This window comes from Tachypleus tridentatus, chromosome 13 (assembly GCF_004210375.1).
Source record: "Tachypleus tridentatus isolate NWPU-2018 chromosome 13, ASM421037v1, whole genome shotgun sequence".
Classification (NCBI taxonomy): Eukaryota; Metazoa; Arthropoda; class Merostomata; order Xiphosura; family Limulidae; genus Tachypleus; species Tachypleus tridentatus.
Window position 1 is genome coordinate 220516058 of NC_134837.1, and position 22243 is coordinate 220538300.

Consider the following 22243-nt stretch of genomic DNA (forward strand, 5'->3'; position numbering starts at 1 on the left):
AGGAAATTAAAGAGACACAGAAAAACTCTATAAAAAGTAAGCATCTCATTCGGCAACTCGCTTATTAACACGAGCAAGCACATCACATTGCTTGGCATTACTTTCGACTCCAGATTAACATGAAAAAAAAATGTTAACAACATATATTTATCCATCAAAAAACGCATTTCACATTTGCTGACCATAAATAGCAAACACTTAAACTGCTTACCAGAAACCATAATTCAAACATACAAGGCTTACATCCGTCCTTTAATGGAATGTGGATGTCAAATCACATACAATATGTCTAACAACTCACAACACAAGATCCAAATACAAAAAAATAAAATACTAAGAGCAGCAAACCGACTACCAACATACACACCTGTCAACTATGTACACTAAATCAGTAACCTACCCACCCTTAGAAACAGGTTCACAGAAATATCATACAAATATTATTTAAAAACAGAACATAGAAACAAACTAATTGCGTCATTATGTAAATTAGCCAGCGATCCTACAAAATACCTTTCATCATATAATATATTTCAACAATTACAAACCACTAAAAAAATACGTAACAACAAATAAGGTTAATATATGTTTATGTTTATATGTATTTCTTTTCAGATCCGAGCACAGGACAGGTAAAACATTCGCCGCCTGTCCTGTGAAAGTGGGTTTTCTCGGGGCATTCCCGTTTCCCCACATCTAAATCTCAGGCATTGGAACTTTAGATCCCAGCCAAGGTAAAGTTCTTCTTTCCCGGTCCCGAATCGTGCCGTTTGAGTTGATGACTCGTTTCGTCTCGGCCTGGCATGGTCAAGCGCGTAAGGCGTGCGACTCGTAATCTGAGGGTCGCGGGTTCGCGCCCGCGTCGCGCTAAACATGCTCGCCCTCCCAGCCGTGGGGGTGTATAATGTGACGGTCAATCCCACTATTCGTTGGTAAAAGAGTAGCCCAAGAGTTGGCGGTGGGTGGTGATGACTAGCTGCCTTCCCTCTAGTCTTACACTGCTAAATTAGGGACGGCTAGCACAGATAGCCCTCGAGTAGCTTTGTGCGAAATTTAAAACAAACAAACAAACAAACGTTTCGTCTCGTCGGCTGTTCGGACTACGGGCTCTGGCTTGGCCTTCTTCCCGTGTGCCGCCTTTGTCTCGCTCTCCTTTCTCACCCGTTATTTTCATACTGCCCCACCTCACTTCATCACCTTAAAAAAGTTAAATCAAATTACAAAAAAACTTCCACGTAAAAGTAAATAATTTTCCATGATCGGGACCACCCCTGTTGGGGAGAGAATTCTCCAGACTTCTCTCTCTCTAAACTAAACCCCTGTCAAGTTCGTTTGTGTTTCATTTGTACTTAATGTTATACTAAATGCTGCAGTGGCACAACGGCATGTCTTCAGACTTACAACACTAGAAACTGGATTTCGACACCCGTGGTGGGCAGACCACCGAAATTCCATTATGTTACTTTGTGCCTAATTACAAACAAACAAACAAACGCGATACCAAAAATTACATTCCAAGACATTATTCACATACGTTGTAATTTAAATAACGATGACATACAAACTGTCGAATCTAAGTGTTGCCCAAGAAGATCTATTGCTGCAGGGCATCAGAGTCAGATTGGTTCTTTTGAGTTGTTGAATCTGTGTTATCAAAATTAATAGTTATGTAAGAGATAATTTAATTTTTAACTTTCTCCGTGAAATTGGTAATAAAACCAATTTAATTACACTAGAAATAGTGTCTTTGTATACTAAAAGTGAACATGAAGTTCACATTACTACATGTTAATTACTTTATTAACGTTATCCACAGCTTCTGCATCCTAGAATTACGGAAGAACTTTTAATTGAAGCAATACAATAGTAGATATTATTAATTATTTTATTTACAATTATAATTTCTGGCATCAAATAAGAGGAACCGCAATGTATATAAAAAGGACACCAACTTATGTAATTATAGTAATGGACTTCTTAGAAGAAAAAGTGTACATACTCAGAGAGTCAAACTCCCATTCTTCACTAAAACAGAGATGGGTTGCAGTAAAAAGTTATAGCACATAATCTGTGGTTATCCAGGAAAAACGGTTATGTACACACTCTTGATAACAAGCCAATGTAGATCGAGTATTGAGTTTAGAATGAGTATCCCTTCAACACATGAAGACGTTAAGAAAAATGTGTGTAACTTTTTACCATTGCTTGTTCATTTGTGTTTCTCTATTAGCCTACTGACTCGGCATGGTCAGGTGGGTTAAGGAAATCGACTCGTAATCTGAAGATCGCGGGTTCGAATCCCCGTCGCACCAAACATGCTCGCCCTTTTAGCCGTGGGGGCAATATAATGTGACGGTCAATCTAACTATTCGTTGGTAAAATAGTAGCCCAAAAGTTGGCGGTGGATGGTTATGACTAGCTGCCTTCCCTCTGGTCTTACACTGCTAAATTAGGGACGGCTTGCGCAAATAGCCCTCGTGTAGCTTTGCGCGAAATCCAAAAACATACAAACTCTATTAGCCACCTAGTGGCACAGCGGCAGATCTGCGGAGTCATGCCGCTAGAAACTGGGTTTTGATTGGCGTGGTCAGCAGAGCACAGATCGCCTACTTTGTGATTAATTCTAAGCAAACAAAGAAAATTCCTCTAATAAGACAAATCAAATTTTAATTCCGTTATTATTTATTATATTTTTTGAAATATGACTTTATAAAACGTTTTAATAGAGAGAAACATTATTTATTGGATTTCGATGCTTTAGTTTCACAGATCGTCAAAATGTTAACGGGTGTTCAAGAAAAGTGTAATGAAAAACGTAATGGTGTAATTTTGATGTTTCAAATTGATATTTTAAAAATGTGATGTGTTCTTGTTTTATCAGCTAATAAAGAAAGACGACAAGTAAGTCGGCTAAGCGGGAATTTGAAGGAAATATGTTACACCAAACATGCTCACCCTTTCAGTCGTGGGGGCGTTATAATGTGGCGGTTAATCCCATTATTCGTTGGTAAAAGAGTAGTCCAAGAGTTGGCGGTGTGTGGTGATGACTAACTATCTTCCTTTTAGCCTTACACTGCAAAATTAGGAACAGCTAGCACAGATAGCTCTCGTGTAGTTTTGCGCGAAATTCAAAACAAACCAAACTATTTATGCTCAGTATGCCCATGATTTTATCATACTATTTTTTAGAATTAGATAAAAATCACTTCTATAAGTTAAGTGTGTAAACAAGGTGTGGTATCAAACTATGATTCGTGAAATTATCAGTTTGCTTTCACAAGAATTACCGTTATGGAATACAATACAAGGAATAAACTGTTATGTCTCCCAGAATAACTCGCGGTTGTTGGTTGCATACACTTTTAAACCATCTAAAAGTGACTAAAACTATTGTTTTAAATTTTGGTGATCCACTATCACGTACTTTGACATTTTTGATATGTTTATTTTCGGAAATATATATATATATATATTTATTTTAGTTTTTTTGCTCTTAGAAGTTAATGTCAGTGAATATTTGATAGGTGTGACCTATACAGGTGAGATACCTGGGATCTGAGCAAAAAGAGAACTTTCAACATTAAAACTAAATCTTTGGAAACTGCGAAACTATGATGCATCAACGACAAGCTTATGAGATTAAAACGCTAAACATCAGGTCGCTCACTGGATAGTTGTACGTTTAACAACGAACAAACAATTTGCATTAAAATATTACTGCAAAATGACAAAATATCGGTGAATTTAAAGTTGTTGAAATAGTCAGGATTTATGTAGGTGCTTTCTCAGCATCTGAAAGACGCCCACTGGATGTGGAAAAGTTAAAGACGTAACTGTACGAACACTTTAGTGTCTTCAACGCTGTTGCTATGCTATTGCAGTGTGTGTGTTTAGGAGCACTGTGTACTTTGAAAACTATGACCTTCCCATCTTTAAAACTAAACAGAGTATGCAATATATGTTTTGTAAATATCAGAAAACATTATTGTGTTGATAACAATAATAAAAATAAAAATTTCCTTTCAGGAAACACAAATATCACGGAAATTGCACAGTTTGAAAGAGTTTTCTTACTTTGATGATACATATAATTAAAAACACACTGCTTGAATCCTGCTCATTTGAAATAATAATACGGTTGAGAAAGTATTTCACAAACTACAAAATTTAAATGAATGAATAATGTTCGTATGTATTCTTATACTGATCTGGTACCGATTGTTATGAGCACCAAGTCCACGAAATGTTGTTTGTTTTTCCTGGGTGTTCGGCGTTCTTCCCTGGTATAGAGACCTGTGGAAGTATGCTTGATGAACAGTTTTTATTCCGGACCTCAATATTATATCTCAAACTCGCCTTCGATAGTGTTACATATATATTGCTTTAGTAACGTGTTTCCAACGTTTAGCTTTTGAAGGTATGAGGGATTGTAAGAAAAATAACAATTAGAAACCACTTTCATTAAAAGTTACCATCCAAACTATAAATGACGCATAGTTTTCGATTTATCGGCCACTACTACCGTTTCAGAGTACTAAAGGACACAGGGTAGGATTATAATACTCTCGTCATCTACGCTCAGTGTGTATGAAACAAACACGTGTACACATCTTCAAGTGATGGTTATAAATATTTTTGATCAAGCTGTCTAGGCTCTTAATAAGTGGTGTCATTTCAGAACATATTCTGGAAGGCAAAGTTGTGTCAGCATACATATAACATTTTCTGTAGTGTAATGATTTATTCGTTTGTAATAAAATTAGGATCATTTTACATATGACAATATAATATCCTAAAACGTCTGGGGAGGAACTGACCCCTTGTCCAAAAGCAAATAACGTACCTTCTCTTAACATAATGCCTCAAAAATAACACTTATAATTTGTCATTAGCATAAGAAAAAGTAAGCTAAATACATCAAATAAAATCTGTACTATAGAACAATTTACGACTGTTTGTCTGTGACGTAAATTTTCTACTTGTGATAACTGTGAAACTACAGAAGTTGTCTAGTATGTTCAAGTGAGTTTCTGTAAGTGTTCTTTCTACATCCACTTTCTGATATTTCATTACTTAAGGAACTCTTATTTCTACATCAATGTCCACCAATCGACACCATGAAACTTATCGGACAGTAGAGGTGGATTTTTAGAAAATCTATATCAAATTCAGTAAACCTGTACGAGAAATGGCACACATGTATTGAAGCTATTTCCGTGAAGCCAACGAAATAAATACCCAAACACACACACCCAATTCCCGTGAAGCCAACAAAATAACTATATGGGAATGTTTCAACAAAAATACGTTTTTAAGATGTTGGCATTTATGTTAGAAACGTGTGTTTTTTAATTGTTGTTTTCCTACTGTAATTTAACTGCCTCAAGAAATAATATGAACGGTAAGTTATCACTGGTGACAATGTTTCGTTGAATTTTAATACAATCAGTACAGATTAGCGAAAATATGTTTACATTGATAATTTATGTATATATAACATAGTAGTAGTAATATCAATTAAACAATGATAAGTTAACACGTACCAGCGTTACTATCAACTGAGTAATATTTCGAAAGTTATAACAACTCTTCGGAGTTCAGTTACATGGCAGCCCGCCAGTAGAGCGATAAGTCCATGGATTTACAACGCTTAAATCAAGGGTTCGATTCCTCTCGGGGGGCTTAGCAGATAGCTCGATGTGGCTTTGCTATAAGAAAATACACACTCAGTTACATCGATGATAGAGAACGTTAGAATTTTTTTGCGTTTCTACACTCGTGAATATACCACTACCTTCGTAAAGTTTTATTTATACACACACATACACATAACGATATTTTTTTTATTGCGAAAGTATATAACGCTGATTACGTTTCCAGCTGGATATAATACATGTTACCTTTTCTTTCAGATCTAGCTAGGATGATGAGAGTGTTAATTGCTCGGGCCTGGCGTAACCAGGTGGTTAAGGCACTTGACTCGTAATCCGAGCGTCGCGAGTTCGAATCCCCATTACACCAAACATGCTCGCCCTTTCAACCGTGGGAGTGTTATAATGTGACGGTCAAATCCCCCCTCTCCTATTTGATGGTAAAAGAGTAGCCCAAGAGTTGGCGATGGGTGATGATGACTAGTTTTATACTGTTGGATTAGGGACGGCCAGCGAGAGACAGTCCTCGTGTAGCCTTGCGAGAAATTCAAAAACAAACAAACCTAAACGCTTGTGTCGGTCTAGATTTTGTTAGACAGGGAAAGGTATAGTACCTAATAATACAAATTTTGCTTGCTTTGTTTCGAATTTCGCCAAAGTTATTCAAAGACCTTCCATTTTATTTGTTTTCCCTAAATTGTAATAAGATCACTTTTAAATACATTCAGAATGTTTTATCAGCATTCCTTTGGAAGCTAAAGTCAATCGGATTGAATGAAAAACCTTATAATATTCTTATTCATCTCTTCGACACATGCTTGCGCTCTCAAATTTTTAAAATTAAGAATTTTTGGGTATGCATCCTGATAGCTTGAACTAAATAGAAGGAAAGCAACTATTCAACAACACATCCCTTATCAAACTGGGGCTACTCTAATCGAATAGTGGGATTTGACAATTTTAAAACGCGCCCAAGGATTCAAAGTATGTAGCATATTTTTATGACAACAAATTTGGCTTAAATTTCGCGAGGGCTATCTACGCTAACCGCCAATAATTTATCAGTAATAGAGTAGACAAAAAGCAACTAGTCAATACCACACACCACAAATTTATGGTTTACGGTTTTACTAATGAATCGTGGGAATAACCGTAACATTGTAACAGCCTCACGGGGATTTGAATCAACGAACTGTAGATTGCAAGTACAGCCCCTTAACAACCAGGTGTATGGCTATGAAATTTAAACCGTGGGTCTTCTAACTCATAGTCCAACATAGTGACCAATGGTCTACGCCAGGTCTCGTGAAAATTGTGTACCCTTTAATATATAAAAAAAAATGTACAGTAACAAATCGCCCTGAAACATACAGTAATAATGGATGTACTAGAACAATATTATTTTCGGGCAGCATACTCTAAATGTAGAATAAGTGAATAACATATTTTTAATCCTTGCAGAGAATATTTAATTACTCGATGGATAGCGGGGAAAAGTAATTTGTCTAGTTTCTATAAAAATAAACATTTACTGTTATACTCCGAATCATCTAGAATATAACTGTTGTTTTCGTGAATATCTTTCATTGAATGATAAATCAGCTTAGTAAGTTAATCAGTGTTATCGATTAATTACCAAGGAAATTATGTAAGTACGTCTGTAAGAAAGTTAGGCGTATTTTAATATGGAGATGTCAATTGTTCTTAAACACGAAACTACAGAATAGACTAGACGTTATTTGACCATTGCAGATATAGAAACCCAATCCGACTGTTAGCGTTATTATAGCACTAAGAATAATCACTGAACCACCAGGAGACAGAAATTTCTGTTGAAGATTGTTTGTGAGGAGAGGCCTATTAGTGAACAAAGCCTTCAATTAATGTTATTGAAGAAATCCATAATTCGTTATCGTTACATACACAGGCCTTCTCATTACATTTACTGAATAATTCAAGAGAATATGCAGTAATGTATATGTTACAATACAGTCACTTTAAAATAACCGTAATCCAGTCTTACTGTAATATTCGTTTTGCGCGTTAAATAACTTTCATATAAATGGTTCTTCCTGGATCAAAATGTCTTCTGACTGTAATATAATATATAGGAAAACAAATTACTACAGTCAGGGGACATTTTGATCCAGTATGAATCATTTATATAAAAGTTTTAACCCCCTCCCACCCCATACCAATTTTATCGTAAATCAAGTTGTTTTTAAGTGAATACTTTCAGTGCTCTTATTAAAATATCAAAAGTCATTATTTCTTTTCCACTCTGCATCTGTTTGTGAGATTACGTTCGTGGAACACTTGATTGATACAGGGTGTTCGGAAAGTCACTGCAGTTTTGTAATCAGCATTCATTCAGCCTATTTCAAGCCAGCATCTGATAGCGGTGTTTAGAAACAAAATAAGAAGGATCCAAGCCTGTATTGATGCAAACGGGGATCGCTTTCAACATTGTTTATAATTATCATTCATATTTACCTCCTGTATTCTATATGGAAACATGTCTGTTAATAAATATACAAGTGCACAGTGACTTTCCGAACACCATGTATATATCTCCGTTACCACACGTTTGTATGAATGTTTTCTTTGAAATCAGTTTCTGTTACGGTAAAAAATTTTATCATTGAAATGCGACTTCCTGCATGAATGTACACCCCGTAAAATTTGTTAGTGTTTCTCCAGTTATTTACGTTTTAACGGGAAATAAGCCTACCTTTTTATCTGACATATTCTAATCTAAACAACTGTCTTCATTACCTCAAACACTTAAAAATAGCATTACACGATTATGTGATTTTCCAAAGATAGAGCAAACTGAACAAAGGCAAGGCACTGAAATTGTTTTAGTCTTACTTTAATAACAAAACGCTTCTTACTTTTAGTCTTTACATTTAAATTATAATCACATTTTACTTTGGTCAAATAAAACATATGACGCTAGGGGGAGGTAACACTGATAACTAATACGTTTGTTACCTTTGGACGAATAAATTATTTGTCACAAAAACAAATCATTTATGGTCAACACCATGACCGAAAAAATATAATTTAATCATATTACTTTTGTTCAGATTTAGTATATACATGATAAAGGTTTTGGTAAGACATTTTTTTAATATGGAATATTTGTATTCAGAATGATGTAAGGGAAGCAACCTGACAGAAAACGTGCTAAAACGACTAATCACAGCGAAGGTCCAAGAATGAAGACAAGCATGTTTTCAACGTTTCTCAAAGTAACCATACGGTTAAACTGATTAGTCACAATTGGTTTTAATATGTTGTAATACACATTGGTATTCCATAATATTTTTATTTTGTAGTTTAGAGCAACTAAGTATTTGGCACGTGATACTGACTGTTTCTCCCCTTTTGATTAGAAGTTTTAGGTTATGGAGTGGTATACCCTAATTTTGAAGTCTCTGATCTAACACATGAGTTAAACAGTTACCAATTCCCTTCTAAAAGTTCTAAAACAAAAAGTGAGGGAAAACATTAGATTATTACATCACAGTGTGGGTAAGATGTTTGTAAAAACAGATATTTTACATGTTTATCATGCAAACCACTGGTGTATCAAATGTAATACTAAACTTCAAACTTACATAAGACAAGTTTATGATTGAAAATACCACATAATAAAAGTAAAGTAACATTCACCTGTAATGGATATTATGCAATCGTCATGCTTTTTTATTTCTGCTAAAAAAAAGATTTAGTAAGGACATAAGTACTAAAGGTTTCATTCACTTTGTATATGGAGAAACATTTGTATCACAACACTAAATTATTAACTGTCCTAAGAGCTTAGGTTAGATACATACATACAAAAACACTACAGAAATATTTGCTACTTTAATAAAGTAACTAATAATTGCAAATAAGTTAATTATAAAAAAAAAAAAAACTAACATTGCAGTTATTTAACATTAGCAATTCAAGACAGAAATTAAGTATTTCGATGTGATGCTCATGGCACTTTAACTACTTGCATTTAAACAGACATCCTTTATTTTAGCCTAATATACATACTAAATGATTATTATGCATTATAAAGATCTTCAAGTAGTAAATAATTATGAAGCGACAGATATATAAATATTCAATAAATACTGTTCCCAGATTCCACAAAAGTCAGCTCAAATCTGTTTGGTTAAGAGACATCTTTAAAAACTACTAATAAAAATCATTGGTTGAAATCATATTTTAAGGGGGGGGATAAAACAATGTAATAAGTTTGATACAAACTTTTCTCTTTGCATAATGAGTTAACTTGGCACAATAAAAATCATCCTCACAATTCAGTTATAAAAAGGACATTAAATTAAAATATATTTTTAACCAATGTCATCAGACTAGATAAATATCACAAAAGTCCTCACACATATACACCTTGAACTGAAAAAACTCTGGCTCTTACTGCCAGTAAACTTAAAACGTCTTATCACGATGTTAAAATTCCTCCAAAAAAAGGTAAAATATTGCCTGTAACAGGTTTGAATGTCAATCCATCTGTACAGCAGTTGCTATCTGATTGATTCCTAAACTGTTAGCATAATTTTACATCATTTTACCACAATAGTTTTTTGAACACTGAACATTCTCTATATTTAAATTCCAATTAACAATGTTGCTCCTGATTATGTAGTAGTCTCAGTTCCCGATTTTTATTTTCTAGCTCATCATACAGCTTCATTATCGTCTTTTCTTTTTCTTCAATGGTACACAACTGATCTTTATTTACCTTCTGCAACTCCTTGATGATCTAAAATTAGAAAAGATCATCAGATAACAAACATCTAAAACAAAAAGGTTGCATATCCAAAATAATGTGAACTTACATAAAATCAATTATAATTAATGATTTAATGAAAGGCTACTACATACAGCTGAATGTAACTATTACTTTTTCAGACAGTTGTCAGAACTATTTTGTCATTCAAGAAGTGCAAAACAAAAAATTGTAAATGATAAACAAGTTTTATTTTACAAAATGAGAAAGGTTGTCAGAACTGAGTTTCTTTCGTAAAAAGATACACTACTGAACTTTTAATAAAAGAACGTTCATACTCATTCTCCTAGAATTTCATTCAAACAAAAAAAAGACAAATTTTTTAGAAAAGTCAATTTTCTTTTTCTATGTTCAACCAATATGTTTATCACCAACCTGTTATTGTATGAAGTCAGATATATACATTGTTTTGGTTAATTTTCAAACAATTATTGTTATTAAATTTTAAAACAAAGAAATAAAATCAAATGATAATAACTGTATATTACTTGGCTAAGAAACAAATGTAGTTGAATGATTTAGGTAATAAAGTTAAATAAGAAAAATTACTATAGTCTGAAGAGCCATGTTATAGTGTACACACCTTGGAATAAAAATTAACCTACAACTACATACACAGTTGTTTTATCATTAACTTTTAAAAATTTCCTTTTCATTAAAATTATTTTTCCAAACAAATATTCAGGATAGTGAAAAAAACAAGAAGGTAGAGAAAAGGTTAGTTAAAAAAATCACGTCGAAAAGTGTGATAAAATCTTACCATTTTTAAAAAGGTTTCATTGGTAGTTTCTGACAGTGATATTAATAACTATATATTTTATTGCTTAACAGTTAAGTGCACTTAGTAAAATACATTAAGCACATATTTGAGATCAGAAGGTTTATTTATTCTGGTTTGCATAAGTAGTCTTACCTCATTCTTGTTAACACACAGAGAATTAAGTGCTTCTACAGCTGTAGGTCTTTGATTTGGATTTGTTAAAATCAATCTTTTTAGAACTTGTGTCTGTGAATATAAAAATAACCGTGTCCAAAATAACTTGTACTTTAGATTTTAATGACATTGTTTCTATTGATGACAAAAAAAAACTTCTGTAGATTGAATGTACATACAGAGAGAAAAACTACTGGTTACAGTTAGTTTGATCTTGTATATTCTATATACACAACAAAGATAAAATATTTAAATTTTTCTATATCATGCATATTAAACACAGTTTAAAACAAATATTTTCTTAGGAAAAAATGTTTATCTTACAGTCTATTAGAAAATTAAACCTGAGTTGACATACAAATTATAAATGTATAATGCCCTTAAATTAACTCCTGGATTGCATTACAGTAATTTTCATGTACACTCATTACACATATTTTGCAAAACATACAAAATATCACATAGGCAACATTTCATGTACTCAAAACAGATTTTATATTTTATATATTTTTAGCTCACTTCTTAGTCAATAAAATGTCAATAATAACTTTATTGAAGGTTGACAATGTCTTTATTATTGTTCCTTAAGCCTCTATTTCACTAATATTCATTTACAAAAGCAGAACAAGAGACTCTTTTTGTAGAATTGCATTTTAACTACTGTAGTATGACTGTTATATTCTAATTACAAGAACAAAATTAACTTTGATGGGAGCTTTGTTTGAAATTAAGCACAAAGCTATGCAATGGGCTATATGTATTCTGCCCATCACAATATAAAAACCTGGTTTTTACCACTATAAGTCCATGAACATACTGCTGTACCACTAAGGGAATTGATAGGAATCCAGGGATTCTAACTTCTCTGGAGACCTGTATGGATATTCAATTTCCTGCTTTACTAACTTGCACTTGTTGCTAATCAGATTTCAAACTGGAATTTTGTAGATTGTGTAGAAAAATGTTCTTTTGGCATTCTTCTAGCAATTAAATTTATTTATTCAACTGGAACAAGCCTTTTTTACACAGAGCTGTTAAACAGTTTTCAAGCACCAAAATGTAACAACTGTTCCAAATATACAGCATTGCAGAGTAACATGTTATAATCAAATAAATTTAAGGCTTGTTCTTTTATTAAACTTAGTGTTTAATTCAGTACTTGTTAAAGAATTCATTAAAAATGCAATTTTGTACCACTTTCAATGTTGTTTATTCAAACAACAAAACAAACACCCCTTTTAAATATGTTTCCATAACCTACAAACAAAATATAGAAATATAATAGAGTCAGAAAGCATTTCTCCTCTTGGCAAAGAAATGATTAAATAAAAACCTAAATATATGTCTGGAAGATCAAAGTATAAAAGGGGAGATCTGATGAACACTAATTTTTCATTTCAAGTCAGTCAGCTACATAAGATACTTTAGTATTATAATGATTTTTTGTTTCCATGAAGCTACACAATGGATTATCTGCTGTGTCCACAATGGAGATCAAACCCAAAATTGTAAGCCTTCAATATTAAGTTTAATATCATTAAATCACCATGAGATAAAGATTTTTAAGTCATGCTATAATACTGTAAACAACTTTATTTTTATCTTCAGTTCTCAATTGACTCCATATATAGCAGTTTTAGAGCAATGAGAATCAGCAAACTTAAAGCTATTACTTCTATTACAATTTCCTTACGAACTCCTACATGTTAACACTTTTAAGATATTTCATACCTTTTTAGTTGCTTACTTCCTTTGCACATGTTCAATACAGTTTTTCAATGGGAGAGCTCTCTCTCTCTCTCTCTCTATATATATATATATATATATATAACATGTGCGTGCATTGGAAATTTTTATTTATAGTCTGAAATGTAAAATCTCTGCATAGAAATTCATAAAATTTTGCAACAACAGAGTAAGTCACTTTTTCATCATACTATACTTACCAATTCTGGCCATTTCTCTTCCATTACCTTTGGAAGCATTTCAGTTTGAAGTGCTTTTAGACAACTTACTCTTTCCATTTCTGTACCAAAAGGGTGTAAAAGCTCCAAAAAGATTGCTCCTGAACTGAATATATCAGCCTGTATGATAAAAATACAATTTAAAATTTTGTTCTTAGCCTAATTCAAAAAATATTTTCATAGTTACAGAACAATTATATTACTTTTAAAATCAGATAGAAAAAGTTAAAAAAATAAAAAATATTTCTACATATTTTATTACATTTTATCAAATTTTATGATCTTAAGATCTAAAAGTAAAGACAAAAAACATATACTTTCATGGACTTTACATTACCATTACTTCTGGTTGAAAGAAAAGTTCAAACCCAGTATTTTGAGTAGGAGTGGATTAAATTTATAATTCTGAGTGGGAAATAGTGATGCATAATATTCTAAACAGGATAGAGTAGTTAGAGTACAGAGGGCACTCATCCCATTATTAGTGTAGGAAAGGGTTTTAATTTGTTTTTAAAAATCAGGTTTAATTCAAATGAATAATAAAGAAAAAAAAAATTAAAAGGTTTTAGTTTAAGAAAGAAAAATAAACTATTCTTCCATACCTTGTATGCAATTTATATTAAAGTATACAAAGTTACTAACCTTAAAGTTATAGCTAGACCTTTCCTGTTGTTCAGGTGCAGAGTACAGACTTGTCCCGACACCTTTTGTGTGAGTGGAATGATTATCAAAATCCACCTGAACATGATGGTCAAAACTGTCACGATCAGCTGAAACCATGGTGGCTAATCCAAAGTCTCCTATTTTAACTCTGGAGTTGTTTCCAATTTCAAACAATATATTCTGGGGCTACAAAATAATCATATTGATTTGAAAACTTAAAAAAAAAGGAAATACATTAATTTTCATATTTCTATGTTTTATTTAAATTTTATGACGAGAATTTGTATATATGCTATAATTTATAAAATGACTATTTATAACCACAATGAATCTATAAATTACACCCACCATAGGGAACAAATCATAACTTGTAGAGTCACATTCTCTGAAGTTTACTGATGATCAACTAGGAAGGAACATAAAATAACCAATCAAGTATACTGCAGTGTTCAGTAACACTACTGTAAAAAATAATTTAAAACTTCTTCATATTTTTGTGAAAATGAATACATTTTAATGAAGTTAAATAAGCAAAATCACAAGGAAGGACTGCATTAAAACAGCAAATCAAAACCTCTCACTATTTATGTGTGTTTTGTGTAACTTAATAAACAAGCCAAAAAAATAAACAAAAAACGTTGCATTAATTGAAAATATCCCAGGGTACAAGCTATAATGTAAGATTATATAACGTACCTTAAGTTTAGGAGGTGACTGTGGAAGTAGGACCCACACTGCAGCCGAGATACACCGTCTATTAGTCTTAGCCTCCATTTATCAATCTCACATAAGAAATAAAAGAGTAGCAACAGATATAGAAATTAGGAGAGCAAGATGTGGGTGCCCAAGTCTATGATGTCCCACACCTATAACACCCTTTACTGTCTGCAGTTGTGGGAAGGTGACTGCTTTCCCAAGTAAAGAAGAAATAAAAGGAAATAAGGTACTACCATTTGGGTATAGTTCACTTGTGCTTTCAATTCATGCCTTTCTACCATATTGGAGGCTGAAATGCTAACTTCAAGATGCAAGTTTTCAAATTCCTTACCCCTGAATGGTAGTACTTTATTTCCTTATTCTTTCTTCTTTATTTGGGTGAGTAAAGAAGGAAAAAAAAAGAAAAAGTAACTGGGAGAGTAACTGTCTGCAGGCAGTGAAGGGTGATATACATGTAGACTCAAGCACCCACATCTCACTCTTCTAATTCACTGCTATTCTTTTATTTCTTATACAAGACTGGTAGACAGTGTACCCTCATCGCAATGTGGGTCCTACTTGTGCAGTCATCTCCCAAACCTATTGTACATTTTATAATCCCAAACTATAGCTTGTACTCTGGGATCTTTTCAATTAGTGCAGCATTTTTTGTTTATTTTTGTTTTGGCTTGTTTTTTTAAGTTATAACAAACTAATATATGCACTAAACATAGTAATAAAAGTAGTACCTTATTTTCTTATTTTTTATCTTTTTCTTATTCTATTTTAACTTGGGAGAGCAGTCACCTTCCCAACTGTCTGCAGGCAGTGAAGGGCAATACAAATGTGGGACATTGTGGGCTTGAGCACTCACATCTTGCTCTCCTAATTTCTAATCTTCTTATATGAGAATAGTGAATTGGATGTTATGACTGATAGATGGTGTATCCCCACCATAATGTGAATCTTAGTTCTGCATTCACCTCCAAAATGTAGGATACATTTTATAATTCCACGTTGTAGCTTGTACCCTAGAATCTTTTTAAAAATATGCAGCATATTTTGTTTAATTTTAATGTGTTTTGTTTATGGCTTAAACATTTATGGTTATAATATGTATACATATATTAAACAATTTAATATTAAAGAAATGGAAAAGTAAATGAAAAATTGATCAGTAATTTTTACATTTTGAACATTCTATAAATCTCTTCAACCAGATAAGATTAGGTGTCTACATAAAAAATTCCCTTTCAGACAAAATTTCATCAGCTTATGAAATGCAATATTCGCACAACCACATGAAAAGTTCAAGTGAATCTTAATAGTATATGAAACAAAAATAAAGTGCATAATTGACACAACAAAACCTATTATCATAAGCTTTTACTTATGCAAGCTATCTGAGAGAAAAAGAAGAATTTAACCTTATAACTAGTATAGTTCATTAAATATACTTTTAAGGATTTGATAAAACTGTGTATTCTGTTGGGCACCTTTGTTGTTAGTGACATGTTTAGCCATAAATTCAATATCTCAACATTCAACCAGATTAAAAGACTTAAGTTAGACTTGTATCTATGTACTGAGTTAACCATGAAAAATCATTTTTATAATACAACTACAGTAATAGATTAAACTATAGAAAAAAAAGTTTTATTCACAGAATGATATCAATAACAGTGTTCTGCTTCATGTATTGTCATACATTTACCCTGACTTTAGTTACTTTAGTACTTTTACATGTATGTGTGCATGTGTGTGCTGTTATATTCATGTTAGTTCCTCTCAACATGTAGGCATACTCCTTAATTTGATATAGTTACCAGCTAGCCTATTATATTTTTTCTAGTTGGGTTTCTTTCAAAACAATGAGATTAAATGTTTTATGCAGTAAATACTCATTCATTAAGGTACTTTAAAATCTAAATTAAGTAACTAACTTTATTTTTCTCAGTATATCATTCAATTATAACTATTGTTTTTAGACAAATATCTAAGTTATATCTTAAACCATTTTTAAAACTTTATTTAAAAAACCCAAACTGATCTATGTAAAATCTGAGATAAATTACAATAATACATGTTACTGCTTAGCTATAGGGTCAGGTACCAAAAAGGTACTAATACAGTAAAACTAAAAACAATATTAATTAAGATAATAAATTAAATGAACAACTGAATTACACAATAATTAGCAAGAATACTGATACTTAAATTGAAATATAATTAGATTGAAGGTCATAAAAATACATTGAAAATTTTATTATTATTATTATTTACTTAAACTAACCTAAGAAGATCCTTATTTTTATATTTTAGTTACTTTTATAATAATAAAGAAAGAATAAACATGGACAAAAAAGTATTAATCCAATCTTTTCTTCAGTCAGTTGTTGATGAAACTTAACACTGTTTTTTATACTAATGGTAGTAATGCACCAAGTAACTGTTTATTTAATTAAATAATACATCAAAGAACATAGACTAATAACATGCAAAAAAGTCGACAATTTCCCCAACTCTCAAAATTTTTCTGGCTCTCTAACTATGCAACAAGAACCATTGTAAAGTCACTCAAGCTAATTATTAAGTTTTCTCTGGGAATGAACTGTGTATTATAAATGAAATTGACACTTATTTGTTCATAACTTTGTGTGTTGATGCAAACCATCACTTTATGTTGATTATAGGTAATATGTACTTGAAGGTAAGCGAGAAATATTTACAAATCTTGACAGGGATAATGTAACAGGTGGGTGTGGCAGGAGGGATATGATTTTCTATTTGATAGACCTATAACCAAACAAAAACAAAGTATATAAAAATTATAGTTTGTCTGAGCAATGATGATTTTATAGTGTGTAATTTACTTTTATTTTCATAGTTATTTTAGGGGTAGTGGATAAAATATAGAAGATACCTAGAGAAAATTAAGGATTTTTTAAAAATATTGCTTGTAGAATCAAGTGCATAAAACTTGTATACTATTAAAATATGATTAGTTAAAATTTCATGCTATACTAATTGGTATAACAAACAAAAGTAGTTTAGTAAAATTTTGAATGTAAAAATATCAAAACCTTTTGTTGTTCACAGTAAAGGATACCCGAGACAATACGAGACAAAGGGAATAAACTAATGTTCTCTGACAAAACTAGCCCAAAGAGTTAACTCTTTCATATAAAATATGAGTGATTAATTTATTATATTAAAATCTAATCAAATACAGTAACCGTTTTTTCACATGCAATATTACCATAAAATAACATTGGTCTAATGACTGACTGATGCTGTTTTAAGAGAGAGCAGGAAAAAAAAGAAAAACGAAATAAAATAAAAATGCCAAATTATTTGAAATCATTGATATACTAATGCATTTATTAGTGTTCGTGTATAATATCATGGAGTTAATTGATAATTTTAATAATGCAATTAAGTGAGCATTGCCCAGCAAATACAGCTATCTGGTATTTACCGTATTTCTTGGCATTGAGGACATTATGTTTTCCCCAAAATAAGTCTCAAAAATTTACCCTGCATCTTCCAGGCCAAAGGTTACATTGCTCATAGGCCTAAACTTAAGCATAGAGGAAACATTTTGATACTAGATAGTAATACAAGCCCCTCTATATGACCCAGAATGAAATATGTAATTTACTTAGTATTAAACAACAAATAAATAAACAAACAAAATAACCATACATGATCACAAAATTCATTGGTGCTTCCGCAGTTAGCTAAAGTAAACCAGTCAATGGTCTAATGTGCCTGTTTTCCCTCAAATAATGACATCTTCACTCACCACAAAACGATCCTGATATTAAGGCAACATTACAAGATCATATAAAAAGTAAATTGCAGAAACACCAACCGGTAACAGCAGCCATTTGCAAAATATCATAAGTTTGTTTTGGTTCAATTCAGACCATTCTGTTCAGTTGTTGTGTAACAATTTCAAACACAGAACTGTTTTCAACAGAAGTTTTATGTAACAGGTTCAGTTTAATCAATTTTTTTTTATTTTAACAAGGCCCGTATTATGGCTTCTACAAAAAAGGAACTCCTAGAATAGGCTTAGAATAATGTTATTACTGATAATAATACAGGTATTCTAGCAGTAATACAAGGTATACACTTTCAAAGATAAATATGATAAGCATATAGCTCACAAAAAATGCAAAGTGGGCAAGAGGATTTATGTACTGCAAGTCACTAAACAATCCATGAGACATCTTGGTAAGATTGGTGGAAGTGCTGCAACCTTATTTTTATGTTTATCTTTTATTTTCAAAATTTAGCTAATAAAATTGTGGGTGTGTCTTCAATGCCGGTACATAGAAATCTCTAACTTAAATTAATATTTAGATTAACTAGTTTAATTTCATCATTAATGCAGATAATATTAAACCAACATTACCTTTAAGTCTCTATGAATAAGACCTTTGGAATGAATATATGCTGTGCCTTTCAATATCTGCTGGAAAAGTTTCAAAACTGTATCCTCATCTACCTTAAGAAAAACTTCTGCAAAAAATAAAAAACTTTAATGATTTTTGAGTTGTCTGTTAAAAAATAAATAAAACAAATAACAAAAATATATTGAGCACATTTTTACTTTTTGTGAACAAGATAAATGTCACCAGTATCACAATATTTAACTTCTCACAACAGGATTTCTTAATTGCACGAAAAACAGTACAAACTTTCTAAATACTATTTAGTTTTTGCTTTCAAATACTTACAATTTTGTATTTATAAATAATCTTTAGGTTGTGAAATTTCCAAAACTTTGTTTTGAGACAGTTTTGAAAAACAGTAAGTTAAATATATCAGTTTTGTTTTGTTTGATATAAATTTATAGAACTCTTTTGATTCATTATTTTACTGATTATAACAATTACAACTTCTGGTTACATATCACATAAACATAATAAAACCTGGAAAAGATCCGTTTGTAACTAACGGCTTAAACATTCAAAACAGCATCATATTACTTCCAATAAGTGTTGTATCATGGTTTTGCCAACAATATTCTTGTCCATGATCAATTTGTATCCAGTAAATATACTTTATTTCTCAATATAAAATAATTTATACTGAATTGTTTGAATACATTAAATTTCACAATATAGCCAATCAATAAGAAGTTATGCCACCTTAATCCAATACCTACTAAAGCTAACTGAACTTACCCATGTCTTTTTATAAATGACTTTGTCACTTCTTAAAACATGTGTAATTTAACACAAACATTGCCCAGAACAAAAAGAACATCAGCTGTTTGTTTGTTTTTTACTCTTGCACAAAGCTACATGAGGGCTACCTGTACTAGCTGTCCCTAATTTAGCTGTGTAACACTACGGGGAAGGGAGCTAGCAAGTCATTACCTCCCACTGTTAACTTTTGAGCTACTCTTTTATCAATGAATAATGGGATTGTCCATCACATTATAATGCCCCCAAGGTTAAAAGGGCAAGCAGCATGTTTGGTGTTATGGGGATTCAAACCCTTTATCCTCAGATTATGAATTGAGCACCCTAACCACCTGGCAATGCTGGGCCATAAGAACATCAAATGAAATTATAGAACATTTGTTGACCTACTGTTTCTATGTGTTGTAAATTTCAGATTAAAATCCTTTGTTTACTTCAAGAAATCTAACGCGTTGGCAAGCCACAAGTTACTGATACAACCACTTCATATATAGGTGCATATGCAACACCTAAAACCAAACATCAGCTGTAATGCAGAAGTTAATGCTAATTATGCAAAGTTAACATACTTTATTCCACCATCTAGGTCTAAAATTATCATAAATATGACCCAAATATTTTATTCTGTATCATTGTAAGCCAATGTAATATCAGAATTGTACTATGCTCTGTAAGCATTACTAAATACTTGGACATCATTCAGCTACTAAATATAAATAAACTAATTTAGTCATTCTTCAGAAAGTTTTATAGTTGACTTCCATATTTTTTTTTGTTTTACAAATTTTGGAGTAAAAACAAAATTAAGAAACAACTCTTATCTGACAACAAAGTTACAGTTTCTCAGCTCTACACAAAATTACGTATACATCTGATGATAAAGAATAAATTTACTTATTTTCCTTGTAGGTGCTTTCCATAAAAGCAAATTTTATATTTGTTTGGCAAAAAAGGAAAATGGAGGTGGAAAGATAACTTTTTCATGTTTTGTTTTGTTCACAAATACATGTAAACTTTATTTGTGTATTCACTGTAAACCTAAAAATAGACACCATACCTGAATATTGGTTTTTGTTGTAATTCTCAAAATACCATTACTGATATGTACTTAACTGTATATTATTAGTAAAACCTGTACAGTTGGAGTAAATCTAAAAACAATTTATTACTACCTGATCCTGTTCGAGGTTCAGATTCATTTCTCTTATTCAACCAATCCTTAAGGCTCTCTCCACACAGTTCCATCTGTATGTACATAATGGATTGTAGCTTCTGTAATTAAAATATTTTTAAAAGATCATTAACTCCACTTTTACACAAACAAAGAGGCAGAACAAAACATCATAAAAATAAACTGTAATTAGTATTTAAAAAAAAAAAAGTCCCAGGTTTGTGACTTGTTCCTTAGTTTTGTAAATTTTGTTACTCAATGTAATGCTTTGCTAGCCCCTTTTAGAGAAAATATACATTTAACAAACTTATTTATTTCAGACATATGTAGACAGACACATTTTTTTTTATCTAATCAGGTTTAGACATTGGTTCTCTGTTCTTTAGAGAATAAGATTTAGTAGTTAACTCTCTAACCCACTTATTTTGGCATTTTGCCTGAAAATGTATTTCTGATAGATTTATCTTTACACATTCCCATCATCCACCTCACTTCAGGTGCACATTTCCTTACTTGCCTATTCAAAGAATGATGCAAGGGTGCAACCACATGGAGGGAATTATGCTTTCATCACATGATGACATCATCATAAAGTAGTACAATTCACATAAAATCACCTGAAATTAAATGGGAGTTGCCTCAAGGTTAGTGGCATGCAAAACTCTAGCAGACTTACTGAGAAACATAGCCAAACTGTTTGAATAGTTTAGTTAAAATGTTATATTGAAATGGTGGATGGATTGATATAAATATATACTGTATGAAGATGAACTAAAAGGTCCTTTACTGTGTGTGTTCACCTGAACAGAATCTACTGTAAAAGGAAATGTTAGTCACATATAGATATTGTTATGGTATAGTAAGTGTGCACTTCAACTCAACTGAACAGATTCTACAGAACAGTGTGTCTGTCAGAGGAGAGCACTGAATTATGCAAGATTAATCCACACACACATATTAGTATTCTATATTCTAGCCCCAGTCATTGATTCTAAGCATTAAGTGTTCTCCGTGGCCCACCTCTCCAGCAGCTAGAAATTGAAAAGTGAAAAGGGGTTCCCATACTCTATTCCATAAATTATTAGGGAGAATTCACAAAGAGGAGACCTGAAGAAAGTTTCCCATCAGACTGTCAGTC

General features: G+C 31.9%; 2 protein-coding genes across 3 annotated transcripts in view; both read right to left on the minus strand.

Moving 5' to 3' along the window:
• Positions 1-9332: 9332 nt before the first annotated feature.
• Positions 9333-22243, minus strand: part of LOC143237377 (eukaryotic translation initiation factor 2-alpha kinase 1-like) — a 41962-nt gene continuing 29051 nt past the window's right edge. For both annotated transcript variants that reach the window (XM_076476562.1, XM_076476561.1), the window contains exons 12-17: positions 21107-21206; positions 19139-19245; positions 14002-14208; positions 13342-13479; positions 11375-11467; positions 9333-10434 (exon numbers count right to left, since the gene is read on the minus strand). The gene's annotated coding sequence lies outside the window, so the exon portion shown is untranslated. The remainder of the gene's footprint in view (positions 10435-11374; positions 11468-13341; positions 13480-14001; positions 14209-19138; positions 19246-21106; positions 21207-22243) is intronic.
• LOC143236463 (eukaryotic translation initiation factor 2-alpha kinase 1-like) lies at positions 10291-21191 on the minus strand. Its single transcript, XM_076474743.1, has 6 exons — positions 21107-21191; positions 19139-19245; positions 14002-14208; positions 13342-13479; positions 11375-11467; positions 10291-10434 (listed from the first exon to the last, which is right to left on the minus strand). Exons 1-6 carry the CDS (start codon positions 21189-21191, stop codon positions 10291-10293), a joined length of 774 nt encoding a protein of 257 aa, XP_076330858.1.

Excerpts from the sequence above, each read along its gene's own strand:
- LOC143236463 (XM_076474743.1), bottom strand. The coding sequence starts at position 21,191 with ATGTACATACAGATGGAACTGTGTGGAGAGAGCCTTAAGGATTGGTTG. Across the intron at positions 11,468-13,341 it reads AAGAGAAATGGCCAGAATTG|ACACAAGTTCTAAAAAGATT; the intron begins GTAAGTATAGTA and ends TTATATTCACAG. Across the intron at positions 10,435-11,374 it reads TGTGTGTTAACAAGAATGAG|ATCATCAAGGAGTTGCAGAA; the intron begins GTAAGACTACTT and ends TTCTAATTTTAG.